At 50.6% G+C, this 26114-nt stretch overlaps 1 protein-coding gene across 9 annotated transcripts; it reads right to left on the reverse strand.

Moving 5' to 3' along the window:
• Positions 1–843: 843 nt before the first annotated feature.
• On the reverse strand, positions 844–26097 carry PPCDC (phosphopantothenoylcysteine decarboxylase). Of its 9 annotated transcripts, none has more exons than XM_078448894.2 (6): positions 25211–25313; positions 20714–20925; positions 6682–6777; positions 5677–5805; positions 1842–2010; positions 844–1417 (listed from the first exon to the last, which is right to left on the reverse strand). In XM_078448894.2, exons 2-6 carry the CDS (start codon positions 20849–20851, stop codon positions 1332–1334), a joined length of 618 nt encoding a protein of 205 aa, XP_078305020.1. In that variant the 5' UTR covers positions 20852–20925; positions 25211–25313; the 3' UTR covers positions 844–1331. The 9 variants fall into 9 exon arrangements, with proteins under 9 accessions (XP_078305020.1, XP_078305021.1, XP_078305018.1 ...); XM_078448895.2 differs by having other exon boundaries at positions 25201–25262; XM_078448892.2 differs by lacking the exon at positions 20714–20925 and having other exon boundaries at positions 25201–25509.
• Positions 26098–26114: the final 17 nt, after the last annotated feature.

Below are 26114 nucleotides of genomic sequence, written 5' to 3' on the forward strand. Positions count from 1 at the left end.
CTACTGGAGGTCTTGGTCCCAGCCAGCAGGCTTCCTGGTGCCCCTCAGAGGTACCTCCCCCCATCAGTGGTCCAAGAGCATGCATGGAGTGCCGACTCACCCATGGGCTGGAAAGCAGGAATCAGACCCAACCTCAGCTCCAAACAGGCAAACAAGCCCCTCCCCACTGCAGCCACCAAACAGCAATTAGGTCAAAGACAGGGTGGTGGGGTTTTCTAGGGCAGAACATGCTTCTCTCTGGAGTCTACTTCCCATAATCACAGGTGCCACTGGGTGGGGTTGGAGGGGAGGCAGAGACACCCAGGTTCCCAGTCCTAGGTGCAGCAAAGCTGATGTGGACATCAGGAAGCAAGGGGCCTGGATTCCAAGGTGGGTTCCAACCCTGCTGTCTGTGTGCCTGTTATTTGCATAAAGGCCATCTCGGCCTCGGGCTGGGGATTTTATTTTTCCCAAAATGAGAGGGTCTATTTCAGTCAACGTTAGAAAAACTCATTGGCGTGAATGCATACCAAGCTTTAACTTCCCTTTGACATTTACTGTGTAAGGGGGGGAAGAGGGTATCTTGCACACATTATCTCATTTAATCCTCTCAAAAACTTCATGAGGGTAGGATAATACAGATGAGGAAAGTGAGGGTCAGAAAGACTGAGCCTTGAGCCAAGGTCCACTGCTAGCACACGGCAGAGCTGGGATTTGAACTAGGGTCTGTCTGGCTTCAGAGCCCTCTGCCCTTAACCACCATATGATATTGGCCAGTCAGTCGTCAGCCCAGACCCTCCCCCAGCCACCCCAAGCAATGCCCCTGATCTCCGAGGCCACAGGTAAAGGAAGGACACAGTCTCCTAAAAGTCACTCTTCTTTATTCCCCAGTACCCCCGATCTCACAGCATGGTCTGTGGAGAAACTCGGCATCTTGCCAACTTACAGGCTTCCCTGACTCTCTGCATGGCAGCTGGGCACCCCACCAAGGAGCTGAAGCGGGTCCCCTGCACGATGCAGAGTCAAGGTTTCTCAGTCCTCCCTCAGTCCCCCTCCCAGAGCACAGGGCCACACAGCAGCAGCTTGCTATGCCTATCCCAAGAGAAGGTGGGGAGGGGCCCAGAATGCAGCCATCTCTTAGTTGGAAAGAAGTTGGGATCTGGGCCTTTGGTCTAATTTAACCTGAGGCAAGTGAGGCCCCTGGGGAGGCTCTGGAGCAGGCCCAGGCTACACCCCTACTTCTGGGTAAACCCAGAAGTCTTCACCGTATTTTGCCAATGTCCATCTTCTTCATAGACTTGGCCTGAAAACACGCAGGGTACAGAAGGATACAAACAACAGAAATCCCAGGTTCAGCTCTGCTGAGAGCTGCCACGACAGAAGAGGACTTCTTTCACCTTGTCCACAATGGTGCCCACCTCAGCCATGGCCCCTAGACCTAGAGAGCAAAGTTCTGCTGTGGCCTGCAGACCGAGGCAGGGCCCATCCCCCACCCACCCTGCTCAATGCACCCCCCCCCCCCGAGTGTTCCACCCAAAGCCCAAGGCCTTGAAGGCCAGAGCCACCTCTACATGAGCCAGACCCATCAAATCCCTTCCAAGGCACCCCCAGGACAGGACTCAGTAACAGTTACGGGAGCATCATGAACTGTATATGGGCTGCGTGCCAGGGACAACGCAGGCCCTTTACAAACACTACCTCGTTTAATCTTACCAACTCTGAGAGGAACTAGGACTTCCATTTCCCAGATGAGAAAGCTGAGCTCACAGAATGGTTTTATCCAAGGTCACAACACACTGGGGTGTGACCCCAGAGCTGAGCCCTTCTGCGACCCTGGGCTGTGAGCCTGGCCAGATGCCCACCTTCATCTCCACACACCAACTTCTTGACCACACAAGGAATCTCCACATAGCCGAAGGCCTTGAGCAGGCCCACCTGCTGCGCGGTGACGGGATGCTCCCACATGGCGGTGTTCATCGCCGGGCAGAAGAGCAGGGGCTTTCGGCAGTCCCAGGCCCGGATGACACAGGTCTGTGAAGAACGGCCAGAGTGGGGCAGGTGGGTGCCTGCTGCTCTGGACTCCCAAATCCTACCCACCATCCTCTGGGTCGCAGCCACCTTGGGATGACCGGGTGACACTTGTCTGTATCCCCCTACCTCGAATCTCCTCACCCTCTCCCCCTCTCCACAGGTGCTGGCACAGGGCCTGACACACAGGAGGTCCTCCAACACTCGCAATGGCCCAGCCACCTCCACGCAGACCTCCACTCCTATGCAGAAAGGTGCCTCTGAGCCAAACCACAAGGCTTCTCCACTGTGGGACACACGCCACAGACAGAAAGCAGCCAGGCGAGCAGAAGTCAAGCTTCACAGTTACCCCCCAAAGCGAAGGCTCAGACCACTCATCAGGTGCGGCTCACCTACCCCAACACAGGCTCTACTTCGAGGCTGACTAGAGTTGGGCAATGAGAACACCTGCCACGTGACAAAAACTCTCTCATATGTATTATCCCATGCACCCTCACCGCAACCCTGCAAAGAAGGTGCTGTCCTGTTTCCCAGATGGGGAAGCTGCACTCCCCACAGTCCCACAGAGACAATGATCCGGGGCATGAAGCTTTGCACGCCACCCAGTGTGATCCTCCGCCGAGGCCATCCCGCCACGTGCATGCCAGAGCAGCTGTGAGAGGGACCCACCGGCTCAGTGAGTTGCGGAATCACACAGACCTTGGTTCAAATCTTGGCTGTGCTATGTACGATTCTGCTAGCCGTGAGAACCTGGATGAACAATTTAACCTCAGGAGTCTTAGCTTCCTCTCTGCAAAAGCTCACTGGATGGTTGTAAGCACAGAAGGTGAACATGCTTAAGGCTCTTCACACAGGGCCTGGCCTCAAGTACGGGCTCCAGAAACAGTAGCTCCTGTGATTACTACAGGCACAGGCTCCCTGGACCAGGCGCTGCCTGGGAGAGAAATAAGCCTTGGGGCCCGCAGGAGCATGCTCCCCTGGGCCCTCACTGCTCCAGCACCTCCTTTCCAGCTGTGGGCCCTTTGGGGAGACAGTCAGGTCAACACAGCCCTTCCCCGAAGCGCAACCCATCTGGTAAAAGAAGGGGGAGTCCAGAAGACAATGCCGTGAACAGGCCAGAGCTGATGCCTACCCCTCTCAGTGCCCCTGCCCCCTCCTGGGGATAGGAAGGAAGTGGGACAGCACACAGCCTCAGGATCTGGTTGCCTGTGTAGTCCCAGACACCAGCGTCTGTTTCCCACCAAGTCCTCCCAATTTGGCAACTGGGCTGAGTGGACAGTTTCAGTCACACTTCCTCTTGGCCCCGTGCCACCTGCCGCTTCTGCAAAAGTCACGAACATACCTAGAAGAGCCCCCTGAGTGTCAAGTACAGTGGGGGCTGGGCTGGGGTTTCTGAGTGTCTTCAAAGCAAAGCACACCAACAGAGAAGAAACCAGTATGTCCGTGTCTCATGCCTCTCTAGCTTTCCCACCTCATCTCGAAGCTCAGTGCTTCCTGGACAAACCACAGCTCCTCTGAACCTTCTGGCAGCAGGAGGGATGAAAGGAGGCGTCAGTTCCTACAGTCACATCTGTTTGGCCAGTGCTGTGTTCAGTACCTCAGGCTCTGCCCCTGAGAACCCACCTGGGTGGAGAGAAGGCCTAGATTCTGATCAGGAGGCCAGCTCCCAGTTGACTGGTGACCCAGGGAAGTCACCTCCTATTTCTAGATCTGCTTAGATATTTAAAAAAAAAATTTTTTTTTAAGTAATCCCTACACCCAACGTGGGGCTCAAACTCGACCCTAAGATCAAAAGTTGCATGCTGTACAGACTGAGCCAGCCAGGTGCCCCTCTGCTGGGCTATTTAGCACACAGAAGGGGCCGGGGCCCGCGCAGGTGAGAAGGTGGATGGAGATGCACAGCACCCAGGCCAAGGGCCCAGAGGCCTGGTGCACAGGTCACAGGTCACAGGTAGCACACTGCTCTAAAGGCCCCACAAGTTCTGGGTCCTGGAAAAGGGACAAGATCTGAAGGAAGGGGGCAGCAGGGTGATCTTTTCAGGGATAAAAGGACAAAATATCTTCTGAGTGAGGACAGAGCCACAGAGCAAGGATGATGACAATTTAAACTTTATGAGATTTCTAATTGCCTGAAATATTTGTGTGTTCAAGTGAAACCTTTTCAGGCAAAAAAAAAAAAAAATTCCTGGGGGAACATATTACATTGCTCAGCCAACTCAGGAGGAGGGAACCCCCAAGACTTCAGGGAGCAGGGGCAGCTCTGATGAAAAAAAAAAGGAAGCAGCGCTTTGCAGAGGAAGAAAGGAGCCTTCGGAGAGCCAGCCCATGACTCCCAGAGGCCAGTGTGTTTCATCCCACCAGCTAGTGCTGGCCAGCCAGTGGGAAGCCCAGAGGTCACACACAGCCCAGACCCACTGAGATGAAAGTGGCCAAGAGCCTCACCTGCTCCAACTGCCCGGCCAGCCATGCACCAGCCCCCCTGGGAAGCCTTCCTGATAACACTGCCCCTAGGCTCGCCCCTGTCTCTACTCCCCTACCCCTGCTCCTTGCCACACAATCTGTGTGTTGTTGCTCTTCTTCTGGTCATCCTGTGCTCTTATTCAAATGATGCTTGAGTCACTAGCAGATTCTTCGAGAAGTGCCTTATGCACCCATCAACAAGCATACAAGGAGACTAAGTTCCTGTCTGACCACCAAAAACTTTGGCCCAGCTTATCACATTAAACTCTGAAAAACTCTGCTCTTTGCCAAAGTAGAATAATTACCTCGTACATACAGTATTCACTGAACACTTACTATATGCCTAGCACTGTGCAAAGTGGTGACTCCACAGTCAAAGGACCGACTGGGGTCATTTAAGGCTGTACCACACACCAGAGCACATTCCCTTCTCACCTGTACGGGTAACCAAAAACTCTCTCCTTCCAGACTGAGAGCTCCAAGTGTCCTGTGGGTCCCTCAGCACGGGGCCCAGCTCATGATAGGGGAAAGCTCAGTGCACAGGGAAGTGGGTAACAATGGAGAGGGAGGAGGGGAGAGAGATCACACACCTAGCTCCTCCCAGGGTGATCACATAAACAAGGCCTTTAAGGACAACAGTTCCCTGGAGGTCCCTTAGGCCTAAGACAATCCCCACTTTGTGTAGCTGGACTTCTGTTCCTCTCCTCCACCATCCACCAGCTGGCACCTCTCACCCTTGCTCCTCTCTTCCTCTCTAAGTTTTCCAGAACATACAGGAAAACCGCATTTCTGCGGCCAATGCTACAGGAGAGATAAGTGTGCACAAGAGATCCATGAGGAAGTAAACACTCTTATCAGACTGCACATGTGGATGTCCAGATCCTGGGGAGAAGGCAGAGCTAAGGGGGACAGGCAATGGGGCCAGGCAGGGAGACCAATGGACGAGCATGTGGAGGGTAGCCCGTGAACGAAGGACAAAGTGTCAAGGGGCAGGTGAGAGGTGGATGCCCTCAGAGAGTACATACAAGCTGAGTCCATCCATGTGCCCACTTGCCGGAACACAGGTGAGACCAGGTGGAGGGCAGGGGGTCCAGGGGGCAAACCAGCCCACCATAAAGAATTCCAAGGCAAGAATCCCATACAAAGGCAGTCCTGCAGCTCAGCAAACTGGGAGTGAGGCCCAGGGAGGAAGAAAGCAGAATCACTCACAAGCAAGTTGTCACATATACCACTGGCCACCTTCCCCAGGGTGTTGGCATCAAGAGGAGCCACCAGCATGAGATCTGCCCACCTCCGCAGGTCAATGTGAAGAACGGGGTCGGATCGGCCCTTCCACATCTGGCAGAGGGAAGGAAATGGGGTCACTGAGCTAGCTACTCTCTCAGCATGGAGGGAGGAAGCCGTGGGGGGGCAACGCAGGCCAGGTGCACTAAGTCAGAAACTGAGGAAGACCACCTGAGCACCCCGGCCCGAGTCCACTGCTGTTCCCTCTCATAGCTAAGCTGGTGAGCACCGGCTATGGAGCCAACCGCCTGAGAGAAACCAGGCCTGAGGAAACAAACGCCCCTTGTCTCTCCAAGCTATTCCCTTTATGGTTTGGTTTTCAAGAGAACTGACATCTGGCAGGGAACTCCTGGCCTGTCTGCTTGAGGCGGATGCTTGGGTTGTCCAAGCCGGTGGAAGGGCTCTGGGGCGGTGAGAATGGAGGGGGTGGGGTGGAGAAGACAGGCCAGCCAGAAATGTTCTAGGCTGAGAATGTTTAAAAATGCCTGGCAGGGCACCCCTGTGAGGCCCACACTCGACGTCTGGTGAATCGGCCGGTGCCCGCCCCTCTGCGGGAGAGCAAAGCAGAGCCCAGTGGCCGTGGGAAGTGAGGCGCTCTCGACAGGCCTGACACTGGGAGCCACGTGGACAAGGGTGGTGGGAAACAGAGCTCCTCTGTGGTTTCATCAGCCCAGATAAGTACAAGGACACTCAACCTCAGGCACAGGGCCAAAGCTGAGCTCTGCCTGGGGTGGGAGGAGACTTCAGGCCTCCCGCAGGCCAGAAGCTAGACAGATGTTTTCCTCATCGCCTCTGCCCAGAGGGCCCTGACCACTGACTTGAGCCCGGCCTGTCTGCTCTGGCCACCAGGACTATGAACTGCAAGGAGGACACTCCTGTCCCGTTGGTGGAAACACGATGGAACTCAGCCCTGGGGCCCCCAACACTGACCTCCCATTCATCAGCGTCGCTGTAGAGAGTGACAGGAATGTCCTGGGGGCTGTAGAAATGTTTGGCTCTCTCGGTGGTGACCACTGCTACTTCCAGCTGTCACCAAGAAAAAAATAGAGGCGGGGAGAGAGAGGGAAAGAAAACTGTTACCAGAGCCACAGGCCTGGATGCCACACGGGGCCAGGCCAGGCAAGTGCTTTCTTCAGGGCCTGGCTGTGGAGACTTCTCCCTCCTCGGCAGGGAGCCCCATGTTTGCATAGCTACTTCCGCTGTCACCCAAAGGTCAGGCCCCACCAGATGTGGCTGTTTCACTTCCCTGTTTGAGGGGCTGCCGAGGAATGAGTCACCAACTGCCCAGTGCATATAAAGCTGCAGGCTCCTGCCACTCAGGCAGAAAGACAGAGGCAGCCGGGAAGGAATGCAGGGCAAGAAGGCCGCAGAAGGCAGGAGGGGCCACTTCAAAGAGGCTCACAGGTCCTGAGCTCTAATCCACACCGCAACCCTGCCCTCTGCAGGCCAAGGTACCAGGGAGCTGGGGCCTGGCTTGCAGTGGCTGCATCCAAGCCCCAGAGAGAAAATAGGCGGTCGGTCCCTTCTCTACTTCTAGGAACCAGGCCTCGTGGGCTCTGGTTGCAGACAGACTCCAGGAAAACCAAACCTGGAAGTGTGCCCTTCACTCATGGGGCAAAAATGGAGTTCACCTCCACACTACTCATTCACAAGTAATTAATAAAGCAAACAAGGAGGGGGGTGGGGTGGTGGCTAAGGTGCTCAGAACAAACGGTTGTGAGAAACAGCACACGTAGTGTGGACAGCGCTAGACCAGTTGCCATCATTTGTAAAATGAGATGTTAAACTAAGACGGCACAGTAAAGGGGCTCAGAAGCGGCTGGGAGGTGAAGGAGATATCTTTGGGGGACATTTTATCCAGGAGAGAGAAGAGTCAAGGGTGACAAGGGCAGGATCATCAACTGACTAGAACAGGAATCACGTATGGCATGCAGGCCAGATCCAGCCTACAGACATGCTATTTGGCCTGCGTGAGGTTACAAACATTTTTGAGCCAATATATACAAATCGGGAGATTTCACATAGAAAATCCAATTTCCTGGCTTCTCTTGAAAACTAAAAGCTCTGGCACGGCCCAGCCCACATTCCTACTTGATAATGGTGGTACTGCAGGTATCGTGTAACGGCCGCCTCTCGGAATGGGACGTGCCCGTGCCAACTCCGGTCCCCCAACCCTCCCTACCGTGTCACTGAGGCCCCCCTCATGCTTCCTGCCTACCAAGCGACAGCATTCTGCATAGCATGTAAGAGCAAAGCCGGCAGCAGGCAGCAGAAGTCTCAGAGAGACAGAGTGCACAACTTCAGAAGGTCTGCCGCTCCTAGCTCTGCTGGAGAGCTCTCAGGCGTGTCCGTTCTCTCTCACTCCCCTTAGAACCTGGCATCCCCAGAACCTGCACAAAACCTCGGTGACCTTTTTAAAGGTCATTTAAACCAAACTCCCACTGAGCACTGGAGCCGTTTCTAGGACAGCTCTGAACAAGATGGCAGTGGGGCACCTGGGTGGCTGAGTCAGTTAAGCATCTGACTCTTGACCTCAGCTCAGGTCTTGATCTCGGGGTTGTGAGTTCAAGCCCCACACTGGGCTCCACGCTGGGCATGAAGCCTACTTCAAAAGTACTCAGCCTACTAAAAAAAAAAAAAAAAAAGGCAGATGAACAGGGCTGCCATCTGTCCACAGAGCTCAGTCCATGGGCCCAGCACAGATAGGGAGAGCAGAGGGAGGCAGAATGGTGCTGAGACTCTCAAGACACAAGACAGTGACAAGGTAAGTTATGGGAATGGTAAGTCAGAGGTAACCAGAAGAAGAATAGGCAACTTTCAAACCAGCAGAAGAAAGCTCAATCTATATGATAAAGGAGAGGAGAGAGAAAACAAGAAGCAAAGGGCACGTGACAAGTAGAAAGCATTAAATAAGACGGCAGAAATTTAGCCCTAATAGAATAGTAATATATAATGAGCTAAGTTCTCTGATCAAAATTCAGACTCTCATATTGGAGTTTTAAAATTCATCAATCACATCAAAAAAGACACATTTAAAACAAAAGGATATATTCGGGTGCCTGGCTGGCTCAGTTGGTAAAGCATGCCGATTTGATTTCAGCTCAGGTCATGATCTCCCAGTTCTGGAGTTCGGGCCCCATGTCGGGTTCTGCACTGACAGCACAGAGCCTGCTTGGGATTCTGTCTCTCCCTCTGCCCCTCCCTACTCGTGCTCTCTCTCAAAATAAATAAATAAAACATTTTTAAAAATTAAAAAAAGAATAGGGGCTCCTGGGTGCTTCAGTCAGTTAAGCATCCGACTCTGGATTTTGGCTCAGGTCATGATCTCATGGTTCACGAGATTGAGCCCCACATCAGGCTCTGCACTGACAGTGTGGAGACTACTTAGGATTCTCTCTTTCTCTCTCAAAATAAGTAAATAAACATTTTTTAATTAAAAAATAAAAAATAAAATCTTAAAAAAGGATACATAAATGTTAAATAAAACAATAAACTTTCAGTTAAATAATGTGGATTCAACTTTGCTCCCTCCCAAAAGCCCAATGAAATAAAAGTAAAGGGATTTTTTTAATGATATAAACCAAGAATGAAAAGAGGACCAAAAAATTAAAAAATGAAAATGAAAACAAACAAACAGAAAAAAAACCCAGAAACCAGCAGTTAAGACATGTCAACACTCTGGAAGATCAGATCAAATCAGATGAGATCAGATGCTAATGTTTTTTTATGAACATTCAGGGAACAACAACAACAAAAAAACCTTGGAACTTAAAATTATAAACAGGAAAATAAAAAACTCAATATAAGTTTAGAAGAAATCTTCCAGAAAGCTGAACAGAAAAGATAAAAAAAAGATGGGTAATGTTAGAAAAATAGATGAGAAAGTCAGAGGATCAATTCAAGAGGTCCAAAATCTGAGTTCCAGAAAGAACAGAAAAATGGAGGTGAGAAAATTATGAAAGAAATTAAAGGAAACTTCCCAGAACTGAAGAACTCAGAGGTGGGAGACAGCTCTTCTGCCTGCCCGGTGTTTGGTGAGGCTCAGAGACCTGGAGTAAAAGTCCCTGGCACCCACTGAGTGTCTGCCTACGGAGCCTGAGCCCACATCAGCTCTTCTGGAAGCAACATCCTCCTGCTGACATATACGGAGTTTGCAATCAGCAAACTCAAAAGAGTTCTTCTCACCCCTGTTGCTGCTAAACCACAAACCCCAGCCTATAAGTGCACAGCTACTTTTCTGGTCCGTCACGCTTCCCTGGTAAATCCCACTTTCCAGAGGAGGCCCACAGAGAGTTCCTAAGATCTCAGTCTTCTTAGCACCACCATCAGGAGCCCCGCTGAGACATGAATCCAAATCCTGAACATAAGGTCAAGAGAAAAGCTCTTCCACAAGGTCCACAAGGTGGGGGTGAGAGATGATGGGAAAGAATCAAAAACGGATGCTTTCTGGGGCAACTGGGTGGCTTATTTGGTTAAGTGACCAATGTTTGATTTCGGCTCAGGTCATGATCTCATGGTTTGTGGATTCAAGCTCCACATCAGACTCTGCACTGTGACAGTACAGAGCCTGCTTGGGATTCTCTCTCTTTCTCTCCCTCTCTCTCTGCCCCTCCCCTCCCCTCCCCTCTCTCTCAAGATAAATAAACTTAAAAAAATGTTAAAAAAAAAAAAAAAAAAAAGAATATTCCAGTTCATCCTCTATCCTGAAATACAGAAAGCAGCTTCCTAAAGATCTAGTTCCCCTACTTTCCCTAACTCCCAAACTGCCTGCCAGTTCTCAAGTGAGGACTGTGCCAAAGGCCAGCTTTCAGAAATGTTCCCAATTTGGTAATGGCCCTGTTCTGGGGCTCCTTCCTCCCTCTCAGCTACGCCTACATCCCCACTCACCGTTTGAGCCCCGCCTTCCCTGGCCCCTAGGGAGTTCTGACCAGGGGGCCAGGTAAGCCTCCCACCTTGGGCCCCAGCATGAATTATTCCTCTGAGCTCCTCCCCCAGTCTCTAAATCAATTCCTTCTCTGGCTACCCTCCCAGGTTACATAGTCATTGTTAGGGAGCGTCCGGGGTCAATGTCTTTACCTCAAATGAAGAGAATATGATGAGCCAACCTTCTCCTTGCCCGTCCCCTGACCCCACTGAAGCAGCTACCTCTCCTTGGCAGTGACCCTGACCCCCAGGCTGTCCAGCAGGCCCAGGCCAGTTTTTCTGGTTTTAGAAGGATGTCACTTGATCTGATTCATCAACCCCATGGGCTTTGTTCTTTCATTTTCATTCACTCTGCCAAACGTCCTAGGAGCCAAAGGGCTAGGTCCTGGGTTTGCACACTCTTTAAAAAAAAAAAAAAAAAAAAAAAAAAAAAAAAAAAAAAAGGACATGTTGGGTTACCTTCTGAAATACTAAATAACTCAGACTATTCACTCATTCACCCTGACGTTTCTCCTAGCAAATGCCAAGGAGCCCTGGAGGGGCAGGAACCCTCTTTTCTCTTACACCCTCCCTGGGTCCTGGTAGAAGTAGGGCTGGGATGAAAACAATCTCCCCCACATTAGAGAGTTCCTGAAAGGCAGCTCTGTGCTTGGTCCCCTAGTGAGACCCCTGCCAAGAGTTTTTATATCTAATATTTAAAACCTGAACTTCTTTGTGTGATGCGATTGAGGTTTGGCCAGACTTTATTATATAAGCTGTCTGCATTTTGCCTGGCATTTACAGAGGTTCCTTCCTGAAACCAGTTGGCAAGTCTAGTTTCCTTTTCTCTGCTGAAGGTACGTTAGCAATCCCATCTGGGGTTCCTGGAGAGTCAGAGAGGGGAAATGGAAATAGATTTGGGGATGAAACCTCCACTTTGACTTTTAGGCCCCGAGTCTGGCCCAGGCTGCCTCTGGGGCAGACTATCAAAGGATCTTGGGAAGCAGCACTGTCACAGCCATAGGTTGAGACAAATCCCATGGCCTGACTTCCCCTCCAATCCCATCTCTGGCCTCTACCTATAACCAGGAGCCAGCAGCACCCCCTCCCCAAGTTCAGACAACCAAAGATGTTTCTGAACATAGTCCAATGTCCCCTGGGAGGCCAAACTGCCCCAGTTGAGAACGACCACTCTGCAGGATTATTCAACAGAACTCTGCAACGATAGAAACATGTCACACCTGTGCTGTCCCCTATGGCAGTCTCTGGCCACACGTGGCTACTGAACATTTGAGGTGTGGCTAGAGTGACTAAGGAACTGAAGTTTTGGTTTTATTTAATTTTAATAATTTAAATTTACATTTGAATGTGGCTAGTGGTTACTGTATTAGATAGCACAGCTCTGGCATATACAAGTAAAGGAGAGACCCAGCGGGAACCCCCAGCTGAGTGGCCCCAAAAGAGCAGGTGTTTCTAGTAGGGCGTGTGATGATGGTTCCACAGGAGGCTGTAAGGATTCTAAAGTGGAAGCACCTGCCATGATTTAACCTGCAAGGCAAGGAACCCAGAGATTTGGTGGCTCAGGCCTCTGGGCTGACACACATAGCAGACTCTGACACTGAGCTGACCGGTGTTGACACTGGCAGTGTCCAGGGCCTGGAGAGCAGCCAAAAAGCTGACCCAAACCTGAGCATGGGGGCGGGGGTGGGAGGGTATACTCTAGGAAAAAGGACCCTTGGTGCCCAGAGCAGTTAGCACATAGGGTGGGGAGCTGTGGCGGTGGCGGCCTCATTAACAAATACCCCAGAGTGTTCCGGTTGGCTGAGTGGGTGTCCCAACTTATAATGTTCCAGCTCATAATGATGCCTTGACTTGTCAAACATTTACTGAGCCTACTATATACATGGGGGCCAGGTGGGGGGAGGTGGTCTTGGGCGAATCCCCTTCCTCTCTGGCCTCGGTTTCCCCTTCTGAGCCATGAGCCATTTAAACCACATGGCCTTCAGGGGCCCATCCAGCTCACTATGCTGTCCCAGCCCTCTTGTGGCCCTTGCCCTTTCCCACCAGGCTCTGGGGGCGGGGGGAGCCATTCTCTCCTGGGCCTCCCTGTGGGCCTCCTGGGGGAGCTGGTGTTCTGGTCTCACCAGCCCTTCCTGCCATTCAAGTGAGACCAGGCCGCCAATCCCTCTGTGCCCTTCCCCAACTAGAGAAAATTCTCAAGAACAGAACTCGAGAGGCAGACTGCAGAGCTGACTCCCTGGAGGAGCGGGCCAAGGACGGAAGGGGCTGGCCAAACCAGCAGAAGCCCAGATAAGCGCCTCAGACCACTGCTACTGAACACACCCCTTTCCACAACACCACCACAGAGCAGGCAGGTGGGCCCTGCCCAGAAAGAAAGGAAAACCTCAAACCAGGTCCTGTTTCTCCTGCTTCCTTTCCTCAGCGAGCATTTAAAGAAAAAAAAAAAAAGCATACAGTTACAAAGAATGTTCCATAATATTCCCACTAAGAGTCCCACTGACTTTAAAAATAAATATACACAGAGGTTAGAAAATTAAGATTGAACACAATGATACCAAATGTGAGTCTCCTTCCCTGCCCCCTTTTCTGCACAAAGGTAACTACCTCCAGAGGAAAATCTGTAGGCACTAACTCAGATATGTGAACATATAAAAGGAACCAGACAATACGCCAGCGGTCAGCAAACTTTTTTCTATAAAGGGCCAGATACTATTTTCGGTTTTGTCACAACTACTCAACTCTGTAGTAGCAAGACTGCAGTCACGGGCAATACTTAAACAAATGTGTGGCTGTGTTCCAACAAAACGTTATGGACACAGAAATTTGAATTTCACGTAATTTTGTGCTCTCAAAATATTCTTTAAAAAGTTTTTTAACCACTGGAAAATATAAAAACCATTCCTGGCTCACAAACCATACAAAAGCAGGTAATGAGTCCAGATTTGGCCTGTGGCCCATGGTTTGCTAACTCCTGTACCAAACTCATTTCATTTCTATCTTGAGGACTGTCCCACATCAACACAGAGATCCAGCCATTGTTCTGAAGGGCGCCTGTCATCCACTGTGAGGCTGCACCAAAGCTCTCTCTCTCCTTGGATGTTTTGTTTCCACTTTTACTTTTGTTTTAAAATTATAAACAATGCTACAATGAACATCCTCCTACATATGGTGAATTTTGGCACACTACAGGATTCAATCCTACAGGTGAATCAAGAGCTATGAACTCTTTTGACCTCTCCAGACACTGTCAAATGGTCCTCCAGAGAAGCAGAATTCACTTCACCCTGCACGTGAGTGGGAACTTCTTCCCCTCACCCTTGACAGCCCTGAATGTCCTGACAGGCATTCTAGAAACTTAACCTTCTCTAAGCCCAAGGCCTGCCAACTCCCCAAATGGCAGACTCTCTCCATCTTTAGAAATCTCCTGCCAGAGGTGCCTGGTGGCTCAGTCAATTGAGTGTCTGACTCTCTCAGGTCATGATCTCATGGTTCGTGAGTTCGAGCCCCGTGTTGGGCCCTGCACTGATGGTGTGGAGCGTGCTTGGGATTCTCTCTCTCCCTCTCTCTCTGTCCCTTCCCTGCTTGCATGTGGTCTTTCAAAATAAATAAACTTAAAAAAATACTAAAAAAAAAAAATTTAGAAATCCCCTTCTGGCTCCAGCCCTGCTGACTTCTGCCCTGGCAAAAGCTAAAGAGGTGTCTGTCTTCTCCCAAGTGAGAAGGGTGCTCAGACAGAACTGCAGCCCAATTAACATGACAATTATGGAACTGCAAAAGCGCCCTGAAGCTCCTGAATCCCAGGACCTTCTCCCAGGCTGCCTTCATGTCCTATTCCTTTCTGCCCTCACATCTAGAACCTTCCACCACTAGTGCCAGAAGAGGCCTTGGAGACAGATCATTTTAGTACTCCCCCCACCCCAACCCCTTCATTGCAGGGCTGAGAAAAATAGGGACATATGAAGACCTAAGTTGCCCAGAATCCTTTTGCTCAGCTGCCTCTCTTGAGGTACAGCTGACCCCCACTATCCAACTTCCCGGATCATATAAAGGCTCCAAGGCTTCTTTGCAAGGACCATTCTTCCTGAATGCTGGTATAAGGGTCATGAGGCCAAATCCACCCTCTCCAGCACCCCCTCACAATCTCCCTGGTCTGGCTCTAGCCATGCCTGGGCACACTGGTGAATCAGGAGTAGAGGCATACCTTGGGATATGGTGGGTCTGGTTCCAGACCACTACAATAAAGCAAATATCACAATAAAACTTTCTTCGGTTTCCCAGGACATATAAAAGTCAGGTTTACACTGTAGTCTCTTACATGTGTAAGAGCATTATGTCTGAAAAAGCAACGCGCATATCTGCAGGATTGTGCTGTAGGAGTGCTGACAACACCGACTCCATATTGGACTCTCCATCTTGTTCATCCTGTGCAATGACCTCCCTGCAGATGCATGTACGTATGCCCTGACCAGAATGTAGGAAGGTTTGTTTGGACAGAGGGAGCCACTTGAGGTAACATACAGATGACAGGCACACAGAGGGCATCACTTTAAAGCTTTTTTTTTTTTTTTTTTTAGTTTATTTAGAGAGAGGGAGGCAGGGAGGGGCAGAGACAGAGGGAGAAAAAGAGAATCCCAAGCAGGCTCTGCACTGTCAGCACATAGTCCAATGCGGAGCTTGAACCCACGAGCCACAAGACCATGCCCTGAGCCAAAACCAAGAGTCGGACGCTTAACCCACTGAGCCACCCAGGTGCCCCAGAGGGGATCACTTTAGAAAACCACCACAGATGATCTGCGCACAGAGGGCACCACATTAGAAAACTACTCTGACCTCACCACGATGACCTGCACTCTATAGAAGCTGTGGATTAAGGTCCAGACTTTGCAGAGAATAGCTGCATAGCACCTGGGTCATCATCTGCCCAACCTGCCTGCCCTCCCATTCATCAGTAAGTTACCCTGAATAAATCTCTATAAACGGTATAGCTCAAAACGGTATAGAGAATAAATCTCTATGAACGGTATAAACGGAGTAGCTCAAAGTGCCTTCTCAGTCTGGAGAATACTCTATTCTCTCTCACCCACTTCTAACAATACCTTAATTAAAAGTATCCTATTGCTGGGGCACCTGGGTGGCTCGGTCAGTTAAGTGTCCAACTTCGGCTCAGGTCATGATCTCACAGCTCGTGAGTTTGAGCCCCGCATCAGGCCCTGTGCTGACAGCTCAGAGCCTGGAACCTGCTTTGGATTCTCTGTCTCCCTCTCTCTGCCCCTCCCCCAGTCTCTCTCTCTCTCTCTCCCAAAAGTAAATTTTTAAAAAGCATCTTATTGCTAAAAAAGGCTAACTCATCTGAACCTTCAGCAAGTTGTAATCACTGATCACAGATCACCATAACAAATAATGGAAAAGTTTGAAATATTATAAGAATTACCAAAATGTGACATAAAGTGAGCAAATGCTGTTGGAAAAATGGCACCAGTAGACTTGCTCCATGCAGGGTTGGCACAAATTTTCAATTTTTAAGAAAACTCAGTTATGTACAAAACACAATTAAATTAAGTTATACCTATAGTTATGAGCCAGGTCTGCAGACTCACTCAGCTCCCTGCACCCCACACTTCAGCTGCTTGTTTGCTGCTCAAAGTCTAGCGATGCCCAGGAAGCTCAGAAAAGACCCAAGCATATGAATTCACAATGTAGGCAAAGGGCTGAGAAGGACCTTTCCAAGAGACAAAGACTGCTCCTGGGGGTGACCCAGAAAGACAGCAAAGGGGAGATCAGTACCATCAGGGAGTAAGGGGAGTGCGCGGGGTAGGATGAGGGGGAAAGCCACTGCATCGAGGCCCACACGAGGCAAGCAAGGATCCCCCTTTGGTTACCAAAACCTCACAAGGACACCACCAAGCAAACCCAGGCTCTCTGGAGAGCTGTTCTATCTGCAGGAAGAGGTGAGAAGGTGGCAGGCCCCTCCACAGGAGCAGATGGACTGTGGCTCCCACAGCTCTTCCCACATGGGCTGTCTCTCACCAACCCAACAAGCCCACCACGTGCCTGGCCCAAAGGACATGACAGCAAGGGGAAAGAAAAGGGTGAAGGAGAGGAAACACACACTGGTAAGTGCGTCCATGTGCCAGGAGCTGCACCCAGTTATTGGCACAAGATGAGAAACTTTTATTTCTTTTTTTTTCAACGTTTTTTTTTTTTTTTTATTTTTTTTTTATTTTTGGGACAGAGAGAGACAGAGCATGAACGGGGGAGGGGCAGAGAGAGAGGGAGACACAGAATCGGAAACAGGCTCCAGGCTCCGAGCCATCAGCCCAGAGCCTGACGCGGGGCTCGAACTCACGGACCGCGAGATCGTGACCTGGCTGAAGTCGGACGCTTAACCGACTGCGCCACCCAGGCGCCCCGAGAAACTTTTATTTCTATCCCTTCTTGAAGCCTTTACAAGAGCCTGAGGCGATGGGTGGCAGTAATCAGCTTTATTTTTTATTTAAAGTTTATTTTTTGAGAGAGAGAGCGAGCACCAGCAGGGGAGGAGCAGAGAGAGAGGGAGAGAAAGAATCCCAGGCAGGTTCTGCACAGTGTGGAGCTCAAACCCATGAACTTCGAGATCATGAACTGAGCTGAAATCAAGAGTCAGATGTGTAACCCTTAACCAACTGAGCCACCCAGGTGCCCCACTAATCAGCTTTATTTTAATTTAATATTTGTTTATTTTTGAGAGAAAGAGAGAGAGAGAGAGCGCGTGAGAGTGGGGAAGGGGCAAAGAGGCAGACACAGAATCCGAAGCAGGCTCCAGACTCTAAGCGGTCAGCACAGAGCCCGATGTGGGGCTCGAACTCATGAACCACGAGACCATGACCTCAGCTGAAGTTGGGCACTTAACCAACTGAGCCACCCAGGTACCCCAATCAGCTTTATTTTAAATGAGAAAAGCAGGGGCCACCTGGGTGGCTCAATTAAGCGTCCAACTTCAGCTCAGGTCATGACCTCGAGGTCCGTGAGTTCGAGCTGCACGTCGGGCTCTATGCTAACAGCTCAGAGCCTGGAGCCTGCTTCGGATTCTGCGTCTCCCTCTCTCTCTGCCCCTCCGTCACTCACACTCTGTCTCTCAAAAAGGAATAAATGTTAAAAAAAAAACAACAAAACATAAATGAGAAAGGCAGGCTCCAAGAGGCCAAGTCATGGAGTCCTCTCTCCTAGGTCAGTGCCCTTCTTGCTGCCTGACTTTCAGCTTCAACTCCAGCCAGAGAGGGAGAGCAAAGTTCCTGCTCCAGACAAGGCTTGTCCCCACAGTGGGCCAGGCCAGAAGGCCTGGGGTGGGCTGGAGAGCCTCCCCACTTCAGGCAACCCTTTCCTCACACCCCTGTAAATGCTGGCTGTGTGGGATGACAGGAAGCTGTGGAGTTGCCATTTCCCTCCGCTCTGAGGCTGCCCATCTGTTTCCTGGGATAGGACGCCCTGCCCCCACTCACCCCCAGTCCGGAAATTCACTTGCTCTGGGGCTATGGGAAAAGGGAACTGTATGGCTCCCTCCCTCCGGAGGGGGCGGAGGCTGTCACCGCTGCTACAACCCTTTCCAGGCCCCAGGCCTCCCCCCATTCCGGGTGTAGCTAGTCAGCTGTACCAAAGGTGCTGGGCATGTGTCTGGGTGGGGGAGGCCACAGGTGGTGCCTCAGAGCATCCATGAGACTCACCTCCCTTCCCCCTTCTGACCTGGCTGGCATCCCTGGCTGCCTTTCACTGCTTGTTCCGCATGAGGGGTGGAGTGAGGGGGTGACTTTCTGGGTAGAAGTTTGTGGAAAGTAAGAGGAAAAAAAATGAAAGATTTCTCACCCCTGCCTTCCGTGCTGACATGGTCATCTGCAGGTGAGCACTGCCCCCTGCTGGACACACTGGGTACATGCACCTGTGTCACACGTTAAGCTATGGGGCAGATACAAGGAAAAAGTACAGCCTGGGCCCCAGCAGCGTACACACAAAAGCAATGGGCAACAACATGAACAATATCAAAGGCAACCAATGATCCCATATCTTGGTCAAGATATGGTCAAACTCTAGTCAGGCTCCTATGTGTCCCTTTTTTGACTAGGGCCATCTTGGGGCCTGGTCCTTAAGAGCAAGATTCTCATTAAGTGGGTTTAGCCAGAATCCCCCACCCTCGATGTCTAACCAGCCTGGACAGCTCATCAGGCTCTTCATCCCTCAACAACCTCCCCACCCCCCCCCCCCCCCCCCCCCCGGTGATTCATCACCCTGGCCTGCCTGCACCAAGAATCCTGTCAGGGCAGTGTAGCCAGAACCCTCCTTATTCCTGATGTTTCCTCTTAGTAATTTCCCATCCACTGCCCTCCACCTGGCTCCTTGCCTATAAATCCCCACTCTTCCTTGTATTTGTAATCAAAACCTAGTTCTATGCTGAGGCCTCTTTTCCCGTATTATGATAGGTTTTCTGAACAAAATCTGTTTTTACCACTCTAACTACTGCCCATCTCTGGGTTTTTAAAAAAAAAATTTTTTTTTTTTTTAATGCTTATTTATTCTTGAGAGAGAGAGAAACAGAGCATGCGTGGAGGAGGGGCAGAGAGAGAGGGAGACACAGAATCTGAAGCAGGCTCCAGGCTCCAAGCACAGAGCCCGATGCAGGGCTCATGAGCCAAGCCAAAGTCGAACCCTTAACTGACTGAGTGACCCAGGCGCTCCATGGTTTGTTTTTCTAAGTAGGCATCACGGCTAGCATGGAGCCCAATGTGGGGCTTGAACTCACAACCCTGAGATCAAGACCTGAGCTGAGACCAAGAGTTGGATGGATGTTTAACAGATGGAGTCACCCTGGTTTTTCTTTAATGCATCAAATGAGTTTGTTTGTTTGTTTGTTTGTTTGTTTATTTTGAGAGGGAGAGAGAGCATGCAACCCAGGAAGGGGCAGAGAGAGGCAGAGACAGAATCTCAAGCAGGCTCCACACTGTCAGCATAGAGCCCAACACAGGGCTCGAACTCACGAACCATGAAATCATGACCTGAGCCAAGATCAAGAGTCGGATGCTTAACCGAGCCACCCAGGTACCCCCAGTATTTTATGTATTTTTAAGTAATTCTATGCCCAACCTGGGGCTTGAACTCACAACCTGGAGATCAAGAGTTGTGTGCTCTATCAACTGGCCATCCAGGCACCCCTCATCAAATGAGTCTGAAAAGGAACAGACCAAAGCCACATGGGTTGAGGCAGGCCAGGAAGGCTTTCTTGTGAAGTATTTGTGCAGAATTTAGAGAGGCAGAGGAGCAGGAGGGCAGCACAGCCTGGCAGGGACAGGCCAAAGCAAAGGCCATCAGGGTGAGTATAGGCAGTGGGTGTTCAACAGACAAATGTAGGACCTTAGATACTAGACAAGGAAATGAGGTTATTACCTGCTGGCTTTCACACGGTCTAAAGCCTTGAACTTTTCCCACAGAAGAATCTGCCCCAGAAGCCCAATATATATAAAAACATAAAACTAATCAAAATTGAGGTACCCCTCCCCAGTACACTGTGGTGGCCCCTAGGCATCTCTGAACACATGAAGGAACAGTTTAAAACCAGAGCCACAGGCAGTGGGGTACCCCTAAGGCTCCAGTGCGTTTGGACAGACAGGACAGCCATGGTGTCTAACAAAGAGGGAGAACAGAGCTGCAGTGTTCGAGACGGAGTGGAAGCAGGGGTGGGGAGTCCAATGCAGCAAGGGGACCCGGTGAATGTGCTACATTTCTGCAGCCAGCCTCCTCCCCCGTCAGAACCTCAGGGAACCAGGGTCAACATATGGGAACACAAACCCTCCACTAGCAAAGAATTCCTCCCCTCACGCTCTGTCCACACCTGCTAATCTAGCTCCGGGTTATACTGGACTGTCTCAGGGACCCCCTACACACCAATGCACACAGAGGGCTTCCACAAACACCATTAACAAAAACCCCAAGCACTGCATAAAATGGGCTGGCTCCAGGAGCAGCAGCTCTCCAAGGCCAGAGGCTACCATGCCCGTCTAATAAGGATACTCACGCCAGGAATGTCCAAAAGCCTAGACACCAGAAGAGGCAACTTCAGGGCTGCAACACTCCCAGTGACACCCACGAGAACACGAAACTGTCTCTTCGCCAAGGGTGCAGCATCTGCTGGACATGACGCATTTGATTCCATGTGGGGTCTAATAGCTTCGAATGCTGGGAAACTGCCAGGACTGGCCTCCAGAGGGCTCTATCAGGATTTAAAATCTAAAAGCAGAACAAGGGGTACCCACTTCATTCATATATTCGACCAAAATGTACAGACTACCTAGGGCCAGATGCTGGGGTTGCAGAGGGGTCAGCAGTCCCGGCTGCTGGGAGAACACAAGTTAATGAGGTCAGATACCCTCACCAGACACAAGTCAGTCACCATGTAACACAGCCCAGTGTTGTGAAGAACATCTATACCGGGGAGTGCCTGTCCAGGAGTAACTGTCTGAGAAAGTCAGAGACCAAAAAAATGACATTTAGGTTGAGTCCTGAAGGACGAGTACGTTTTCCAGAGACAGAAGAAAATAACTTTGCAAGAAGGAACCATCTCACAAAGGTGAAGAGGCCTAAGGAAGGCGGCAGGTTTGGGGAACAAGGAGAAGCTCAGTAATGAGGCTGAAGTGCGATGGGAGGTTGGGGGTAGCAGGAGGTAAGGTTGCAATTAGGTCAAGGGCAGTGAGGGCCAGGGTGAGTTTTCATTTTAGAAAAACAGCGCTGGCGCCGACTGTGGAGGGGGCCCAGGACTCGGAGATTGGAGGAGGCTGGGCTGACTGAAGGGAGTAGCGGGATGGGACAGGTGCAGGGATGCCTGAGAGGTGGTAAAACCCTAGGCAACAAGGGGACTTGGGTGCTCCCGGCAGTTGAGAGATTGGCCTCTCTGTCACTGTCCTGGTATCTCAAACCTTACAAATCCAAGTCCAGGAAGAAACAAGCATAAAAGGGATGTTGGCCACCCCCATGAGACCAGCTGCTTAGTCTCTTCCTCTGGCCCTCAGATGTTGCCAGAAACCAGTGCCCACGATAATATGACTGATGGACACACCAAAACCTATACTCTACAAGCTGGGCCAGCAAAACGTACCCGCTCCATCAGGACAATCACTGAGGGACAGTGAAATCTAGCACTGGGCAAAGGAATTGTGGAAAACATGCCACTGCCTTCAGGGAAGTGAGTTGAGAAGACAGGTGTCATACCTGCAATCATCTGAGATGGGCCCTATTCTGGGAGGCACCTTTCTGGTGATCAGTGATTCAATTTGTTCATCTGTTTCCTTGCCTCTTCCTCTATACTTCTCCACCACCACTGCTGCCACCAGCAAGCTCCCTGCACTGTGACCAGGTCTAATTGTCAACCACCAGGCACCTGCTGGATGAATAATAAACTGCACCTTCTAAAGCAAGGTGGGGCACAGAAGTCTGGCTGATGAAGCAGGAGCCCTAAGCCCTGCCCATGGTTGGGCTCCCGAGCTGGTGTGTGAGCTCAGTTCTGGGTACTTCCCTCTGTGGACCCGTCTCTTCATCTGAAAAATATGGAGGTAGGACCAGGTGATCTCCTTCCAGCTGAAACTTGAGTCAATGTATAAAAGACAGCGGTGAGGACTCTCTGTAGCAGAGTCCTGGCAGATGCACTCAAAATGGGCAGAATCAGCAGCAAGAGGGGACACCAAGGCCAACTCCAAGGAGAAGCATCTGTGAGTCACGCAGTGGCTACCTCAGTGACTGCACACCCAAAGGGTCTGCCTCTTCACTCCACCGACCCCTTGGCTCCCTAGGGTCTCTTTGCCCAGTATTTGCCTTCGAGATTCAAGCACACACCCACATGAGCTGAGGATCATATTTGGGTCTATTATCCCACTCCTACTGGAAAGGTCTCCCAGAGGCCCAGACCCAGGGGTTAATCAGCAGGAGGTTAAGCACAGGCCAGTTCCCTAGAGCAAGACTCCTCCAAAGTTCCATTTGCCAGTAATTTCAATCTCTGCTCTACATCAGGGCCTCAGCCAGGGCCATGCTTGCCCAGAGCAGAACTGAGTCTACTCCAGGGCTTGGGGAGCCCTGTTAGCAACTGGCAAGGTCTAGAGGGCTTACCTGCAAGCTCCTTCCCAGGTCTAATCAGCACGCTGATTAGCACCCTCAGTAGGTGACAGAAACACATTTCTTGACTCTCCAGGGAAACCTACCTTCCAGATCTCAAACCCTGACACTGTCCCGCCCCAGCCAACTGGTGCCAAACCAGAGAATGAACTTCGTTTTGGCAGACCCTTAACCTCCTCTACATCAAGCTGATGATCATTCCCAAGGAACAGGTTACTGAAAGTAATCAGCTAAACTTAGGACACAAATGCATGTTGGCGACTTCAACTACTTCCTCACAGTTAGGTGGTATAGCCCGAGATTTACTACTTAGCCTGCTGAGCAAGTTTTGCTAAGGGCCAAAGCCTACTTACCTTTCTAGAAAAGTGTGTGTGTGTTGCAGGTTGGGGGGGGGGGGGGGCAGGTGTACTTGAGGAATAGAAAGTGGATAATTTAACCAACGTTTGAAGGCGAGGTCAAATTGGTTCAATCCAACAGTTATGTGAAGGGTGATAGCTGGCAGTTCTTTATGTTTACGCTCAAAAAAGATCAAATCCCAAACCAGTAGGCCCATTACTCTAGTTAGTTCCTGTTGGAACCACCTATTTACACAGCCAAGGTAGCTGTTGATAGTGCTTGATTCTTCTGAGCTTTGCTGGACTCATAGGAACTGTTGAGCAGCAGGAAGAGTTGGCAGGCAGAGAGGTTGCAGGGCTGAAGCCTATGATTACTGAGCCTCAAGCTCCCAGGACATCAGTCATGCAGGTAAGCCACAGCCAGAAAAATGACAGGTTCTCTATCTACCCTTTAGAAAGACAGGGCCAGAATAAAGAGCCTCAGCTTGTGGCAAGCTTGTGATGTGTAAGCCTCCTCTGTTGAGTGTAATTAGGGCAAAGTAAAGGTTTCAGGAATACCTGCCAGTCACAATAGGGGCATGTGTGGAGCCACACAGAACCAGGGCTAAAAAAAAAAAAAGGGCCAGAGAGTAAGAACCCTGCTCAACACAGGAACAGTGAGGGGCCGGAGCCTAGGACAAAGCAGAACCAAACATGGGGGGTTGGGGGAAAGGGAGCCAGGATGCCCTCACTACTGGCTTCTGCTCTGGCCTTCTCCCCCACCAGTCAACACACTCTACTCTCTGCCCCCATAATAATGAACAACTTCTAGCTCCCCCAAATGTCACCCTGCTCCCAAACCCAAAGACATTAAAAGGCCACAGGGCACTTTAAATCCCTGGCTCCAACGTAAGGCAAGGAACTCAAGAGAGAGCTCAAGGGGCTGGCATTCTGCTAAGACTGCTCTTCTTGCTGACTCCGCAGCTTCTGAAATCCCATTTAGGCACTCCTGAAGCCCACGTGTTGGGGATATATACATATATTATATGCTACATTGTACATATTTTATATATATTTGTATTACATTAAATCATATGTAACATATTCACACACACACACTACCGAGCAAGGTGGTTACAGCCACTACAAGAGATGTGTGGGAAAAACCCTGCTCCCCAGACATGCACCACTTCCCCTACTTAGGAATGTCTCCTACTTATCCTCTGGTACAGGCTTCTAAACACTTCTAAAGACAGTAGGAAGTTTTCCTCTGGCAAAATTTAGCCTCACTCTAATTTTTAAATACCATTCAGCAATTTTAGGAGGATCTAGGGGATATAATTCCAACATGCCAAGGCTCTGCATTTTCTATTTTACTAACTTTTAAAATAAAGGGAACTGAGAGGCGCCTGGGTGGTTCAGTCGGTTGAGCACTCAAGTTCAGCTAGGGACATGATTTCACAGCTCGTGAGGTCATGATTTCACAGCTCGTGAGTTCAAGCCCCCCAACGGGCTCTGTGCTGACAGCTCGGAGCCTGGGGCCTGCTTCGGATTCTGGGTCTCCCTCTCTCTCTGCCCCTAACCCACTCGCATTGTCTCCCTCTCTCTCAAAACTAATAAATAAACACTAAAAATAAAAAATAAAATAAAATAAAATAAAATAAAATAAAATAAAATAAAATAAAATAAGGGGAACCGATAGGGCACTAAATGCATTTAGTTAAACGGCACTAAACAATCGCAGTGCAGCAAAAAGCAGGAGTGGGAACGCACAGATACAAATCCCCCACTCCGGACTCGAGTCAGAAAGAAGACCCTAATGCTCCGGCCCCACGGGCAGATAGGTAAATTCAGTCCCAAAGGTTCAACAGTCCCTACGCAGACACAGCGGCTAATCCACAGTGGCGAGCAGAGCTTCACCGGCATAGATAGGAAACTGAGGTCACACACACACACCTGCAGACCCACAGCCTTCACACTCACACGCACGCGTGCAGGGACAGTAAGGTCACGCACAAACAGTCGCAGATACACAATCAAGCGAAGCTCCTCGAACCTCCCTACCACCCGGCCGAGAGGACACAACCTCCAAGTACCCTGAGATTCCTCTCCAGCACCAGGCGCGTCTCGGGCAGCCCCAAATATCGCGAGATCTCAGCTGCCACTCCCGCCGTTTCCGCTTAGCAGGTAGTCTCACGAGAGCACCCGGCTGTCTACGTGCTCGCGCCGCCTTCTGGGAGTTGTAGTCTACTTCTCTGCCTTCTGGTAGTTGTAGTCCATTCGAAGGAACCCTTCCGCGGACGTCCGCTAGCTGTTTTTGATACTGCTGGTGCTCTCGCCTGGGCCAGCCTAATTGTCTGACCTCACCCCACACCCTCATACCACACATACGCACTGTTCATCCTTGTGGCACTTAATACTGAACATTTGCCGAGCCTTTCCTGTGTTAGGTGTACAGGATACAAGGCTAAATCAGACCTGTCCCTGCTCCAGACAAGCAGGGACACAGGGAATTACAGAATAAGATCCTCCATGGGGAAGCATAGGGGCTAAACAACGAGAGGCAGGGAAGCCCTCTGAGGAGGTACTCTAGGTGAATCTTGAAGGATGACCAGAAGCTTACAGTGCCAGCACAGCAACCGAAATGGAGGGCACAGCCTTGGCAAAGGGGAAGCAACATGAGAAAGCATATTGGGTACACTTCACTGCCTTCTTCATTCTCTGGCACCCAGACCCCCATAAGCCCTGTTTGTTGAGGCTGCTCAATCAGCTGCCAGTCTCCCATCAGTGAGACTTGAGGTGACCCCCTGTGTTCTATCCTTGCCCTTGTCTTGCAGCAACCATCTGGACCAGACCACCCCTCACCCGTTAATCCAGGCTTCTACTTCCTCCTCAGGCAACTCAGAACTCCTCCTTCTAACAGGCAGGAGGCCTCTGTGGTAATTTCAAGGCCTACTCAAGGCTGCCTCAGAGAAAAAACCACAAACAGATGTGTGACTT

The sequence above is a fragment of the Panthera onca genome, chromosome B3 (genome assembly GCF_046562875.1).
Source record: "Panthera onca isolate mPanOnc1 chromosome B3, mPanOnc1 haplotype 2, whole genome shotgun sequence".
Classification (NCBI taxonomy): Eukaryota; Metazoa; Chordata; class Mammalia; order Carnivora; family Felidae; genus Panthera; species Panthera onca.